Source organism: Perca fluviatilis, chromosome 12 (assembly GCF_010015445.1).
Source record: "Perca fluviatilis chromosome 12, GENO_Pfluv_1.0, whole genome shotgun sequence".
Lineage (NCBI taxonomy): Eukaryota > Metazoa > Chordata > Actinopteri > Perciformes > Percidae > Perca > Perca fluviatilis.
In genome coordinates, this window is record NC_053123.1 from 35093479 (window position 1) to 35098478 (window position 5000).

A 5000-nucleotide genomic window follows, 5' to 3' on the forward strand; every position below is an offset into this window, starting at 1 on the left:
CCCCCAGAGTTTAAAGGGCTGTTTGAGGGTTAAGACTTGGTTTTAGGATTAGGGTTAGAATTAGGTTATGGTTAGGGTGAGGGTAAGGGTTAAGGTTATGCATTCAGTTGGGATGGTTAAGGTGAGGGTAAGGGGCTAGGGAATGCATTATGTCAATGATATGTCCCCACAAAGATAGTAATACAGACTTTGTGTGTGTGTGTGTGTGTGTGTGTGTGTGTGTGTGTGTGTGTGTGTGTGTGTGTGTGTGTGTGTGTGTGTGTGTCCTTTTATACCGCCATTGCGATATTAGTCTCGCTTTTGCCAGACCTTCCTCCACAGCGCTGCAGAGGAAGGTCTGACTAGTCCACACAGCATTTCCTGGATGGGAGGAAAACGTGCTCTGGTTTATTGGCATTTCTTTAAACCAATCACAGTCATCGTGGGCGGAGCTAAGCTCCGGACGGAGCCACTGCAAAACAGCCTCGGGCAAGGGACTTGTTTTTGTGGAACGTGTACGTTCAAAAGTAGTTTAAAATACTTTGTCTTGTGTCAGCACTAGGAAAGTGTTTATTTAAAATGTGTCTGTGGGGCGGCCTCAAGCTCACCCGGTAAGAGCGTGCGCCCCACGTAGGCTGAGTCCTTTGCAGGGGCACAGGTTCGAGTCCGACCTGAGAGTTTAATATTCAGGCTGAGAAAGAGCTTGTTGGGAGTCAGCTGGGTGGTAGCGTACTTAGAAAATGTAATCATCGTTTTGCTCAATTTGCTAAATTCTAGGACAGCTTTGGAACGTTTTTGCTGACTTTTTCAGAGCTTTATGTGGACTAGGGCTGGCAATATATCGATATTATATCGATATCGTGATTTGACACTAGATATCGTCTTAGATTTTGGATATCGTGATATGGCATAAGTGTCTTTTCCTGGTTTTAAAGGCTGCATTACAGTAAAGTGATGTACTTTTCTAAAACTCACCAGACTGTTCTAGTTGTCCTATTATTTGCCTTTTCCCCACTTAGTCATTATATCCACATTACTGATGATTATTTATCTAAAATCTAATGAAGATATTTTGTGAAAGCACCGATTGTCAACCCTAGAATATCGCCGCAATATCGATATCGAGGTATTTGGTCAAGAATATATCGTGATATCTGATTTTCTCCGTATCGCCCAGCCCTAATGTGGACCAAACTGTAAGTGAGAAGACTATATGATACGTGCAATAATTGAGTCAAAGATATTTTACTTTTTCAATGAAATAAAAGAATGTCAATAAACTCTCCATGTCTGGCCCTTGGTGGGATTCTCTTTTTCCAGTGTGGCCCTCTGGGAAACAGAGTTTGACAACCATTCATTCATTCATTCATTCGTATTTCTTTTTCTCCTCCTTTGCTCTTCGTCTCTCTCTCAGAACGAGGCGATGACGGGCTCCCACACCCAGAACCGGGTGTTCTCGCGGCTGACGCTGGCCATCATGGAGGACAGCGGCTGGTACCGGGCCAACTACAGCCTGGCTCAGCGGCTGGACTGGGGCCGCGGCCTCGGCTGCGACTTCGTCATGAAGAGCTGCAAGTTCTGGATGGACCGGCAGAGGCAGAGGTCAGCTGACGTAACCCCCTAAACACTCACAATAACTCCCATCACCTCAGAGAATATTCACCCTAGTAGGGCTGCTCCCTCTTAGTCGATTAGTCGACCGATCGGTCGTTTTAGGTCACTGTAACGCTCATCAGTTCAATTTTCTAAGCACAAACGGACATTTGGAAAAACAGAAAAATGAGTTCCAATATCCAATTTGTTTCCACCTTGATAAATAAAATAATTGGATCTTTTTACAGTACATTACATGACATGTCATTTAGCTGACGCTTTTATCCAAAGCGACTTACAATTGCTATATATTTTGTAAAACCTCTTTTGCCCAAACATTTTTTTCTGTGAAAAGGAGCCAAACTGTGGAACTGGCTTCCTACAAATATAAAGACTCTAACTAAATTGTCCACCTTTTTAAAAAAAAAAACTAGCAAAAGCATGGTTAATACAGCAGCAGCAGTGTGATCATGCTATATGAAATGTATAGCTGTGTGTGAGGTGTGCATCAGTGTGAGTCCGAGTTAATGTGTTTATTTACTACACTTATTTTTATTGCTGTTAACTGTTCTTTTGGGACATTTTATTTGAATTTTGAACTGTTAAAAGCCCTCCTAGGGACAGGTGTTGCGAATCAGCCATGGCTATAAACACTGTGATACAGGCATCGGATTGTTATTTATGGTCTAATCTATGTGGCCCATAGCCACAGGTGTGCGTATTTGGCGGAGGGGGAGGGTTTCAGGCGTCCAATTTAAAGAAAATGTTTTGTCCCGTACATCTCTAGTCTGTTTGTGTCCCTTTGTGGTAGTTTAGTGTCGTTTAATTATTATTATTAATATTAATATTATTTAATTTTGGACTGTAATTATCACCAGATCTGTGTCTGAAACGTTGGAAAACGTTTGTGTGTGTGTGCGTCTGGTGTGTGTGTGTGTGTGCAGGCGTCACTCTGTGACTCCGTACTGCGACACGGTGCGAGCGTCTCCGCTGCAGCTGACCTGTAGACAGGACCAGCTGGCCGTGGCCGTCTGCAACCTGCAGAAATACCAGCAGGAGCTACCACTCCAGTACCAGGTACACACACAGAGACACACACACAGAGACACACACAGAGACACACACACAGAGAGGTACACACAGAGACACACACACAGAGAGACAGAGACACACACACAGAGAAAGAGACACACAGAGAGGTACACACAGAGACACACACAAAAAAGAAACACACACAGAGACAGAGACACACACACAGAGGTACACACAGAGAACACACAGAGAGGCACACACAGAGACACACACAGAGAGACAGAGACACACACAGAGAGACAGAGACACACACACAGAGGTACACACAGAGACACACACACAGAGACACACACACACAGAGAGGTACACACAGAGACACACACACAGAGAGACAGAGACACACACACAGAGGTACACACAGAGACACACACACACACTCAGAGGTACACACACAACACACACACACACACACACACACACACACACACACACACACACACACACAGACACACACACAGACAAACACACACAAACAGATACACACACACACAGAGACACAAACACACAGACACACACACACAGACACACACACATTCACACACACTCTCTCTCATATACACACACATATACACACACAACCTAACAACATTATGTGTGTGTGTGTGTGTGTGTGTGTGTGTGTGTGTGTGTGTGTGTGTGTGTGTGTGTGTGTGTGTGTGTCAGTACTTTGACAGCGTCCCCGGCGTCTCCTCCGATCAGCTGGCGATGTTCGGCGGCGCCGTGGAGATCGCCGACTTCTGTCCGTTCAGTCAGGAGTTCAGCTGGCACCTGAGTGGAGAGTACCAGAGGAACTCGTACTGCCGCGAGGCCCACAACCAGCCAGGTGTGTGTGTGTGTGTGTGTGTGTTAATTGTTCCAGACTGGTGGAGGAACTACGGAGCGGAGCAGTATGGACCTGTGTGTGTGTGTGTGTTATTGTGTGTGTGTCTGTGGTGTGTGTGTGTGTGTCTCTGTGGTGTGTGTGTGTTCTGTGCGTGTGTGTGTGTGTGATGTTGTGTTAATTGTTCCAGACTGGTGGAGTAACTACGGCGAGCAGTATGGACCTGTGTGTGTGTGTGTGTCTCTGTGGTGTGTGTGTCTCTGTGGTGTGTGTGTCTCTGTGTGTGTTCTCTGTGTGTTTTTTGTGTCTCTGTGCTTTGTGTGTGTGTGTGTGTGTGTGTGTGTGTCTCTCTGTGTGTGTCGTCTCTGTGTGTGTGTTGTGTCTCCTTGTGTGTGTGTGTGTGTGTGTGTGTGTGTGTGTGTGTGTGTGTGTGTTGTGTGTGTGTGTGTGTGTGTGTGTGTGTGTGTGTGTGTGTGTGTGTCTCTCTGTGTGTGTCTCTCTGTGCTGTGTGTGTGTGAACATTGTGTTAATTGTTCCAGACTGGTGGAGGAACTACGGAGCAGAGCAGTATGGACCTGTGTGTGTGTGTGTGTCTCTGTGGTGTGTGTGTGTCTCTGTGGGTGTGTGTCTCTGTGGTGTGTGTGTCTCTGTGGTGTGTGTCTCTGTGGTGTGTGTCTTTGTGGTGTGTGTGTGTGTCTCTGTGGTGTGTGTCTCTGTGGTGTGTGTGTGTGAACATTGTGTTAATTGTTCCAGACTGGTGGAGAAACTATGGAGCAGAGCAGTATGGACCTGTGTGTGTGTGTGTGTGTGTGTCTCTCTGTGTGTGTCTCTCTGTGTGTGTCTCTGTGCCGTGTGTGTGAACATTGTGTTAATTGTTCCAGACTGGTGGAGGAACTACGGAGCCGAGGTATGGACCAGACTCTGTGTGTCTGCACCAGAAGTCGGCCTTCGTCATGGAGCAGTGCACCAGGAAGATGACCTACCCCGACTGGGGCTCCGGCTGCTACAAGGTCCGTGTGTCAATAAAGTTTTATTCTATTCTATACACTCCATTTGTGGAGAGGCAGCGGATGCGAGGACATTAGGTGCACCGGTGCGACCTCGGAAACATCTCAGTCGCACCCTTACACATTTTGGTCGCCCTCTAGAGCCCTCTCGGGCATGCTGCCTGATGTTTGTACGGCGTCCGACTCGCCTCAGAGTCTCCGGTCTCTAACGATAGTTCATATCTCTATCTCTACTTTATTTATTCATGTTCTTTTCTTCCACCCCTCACAGTTTTCACCTTTTAGTTCCCTACTTTATTTGTCCTCCATATATTCCCTTTTGTGCGATCGACTACAGACTCTGTACTACATTCAACAATTAGTTATTAAACACACAGGATGTGTGTGTGTGTGTGTGTGTGTGTGTGTGTGTGTGTGTGTGTGTGTGTGTGTGTGTGTGTGTGTGTGTGTGTGTGTGTGTGTGTGTGTGTGTGTGTGTGTGTGTTGATGTGCTCAGAGTGTGTGTGTGT

The 5000-nt window shown here is 46.3% G+C and overlaps 1 protein-coding gene across 1 annotated transcript in view; it reads left to right on the top strand.

The window, feature by feature from the left end:
- lmln (leishmanolysin-like (metallopeptidase M8 family)) overlaps positions 1-5000 on the top strand; it is a 41634-nt gene that overhangs the window by 12682 nt on the left and 23952 nt on the right. The window contains exons 10-14 of the mRNA XM_039817333.1: positions 1394-1581; positions 2517-2649; positions 3328-3487; positions 3524-3551; positions 4392-4494. Coding sequence (XP_039673267.1) covers positions 1394-1581; positions 2517-2649; positions 3328-3487; positions 3524-3551; positions 4392-4494 — 612 coding nt within the window. The remainder of the gene's footprint in view (positions 1-1393; positions 1582-2516; positions 2650-3327; positions 3488-3523; positions 3552-4391; positions 4495-5000) is intronic.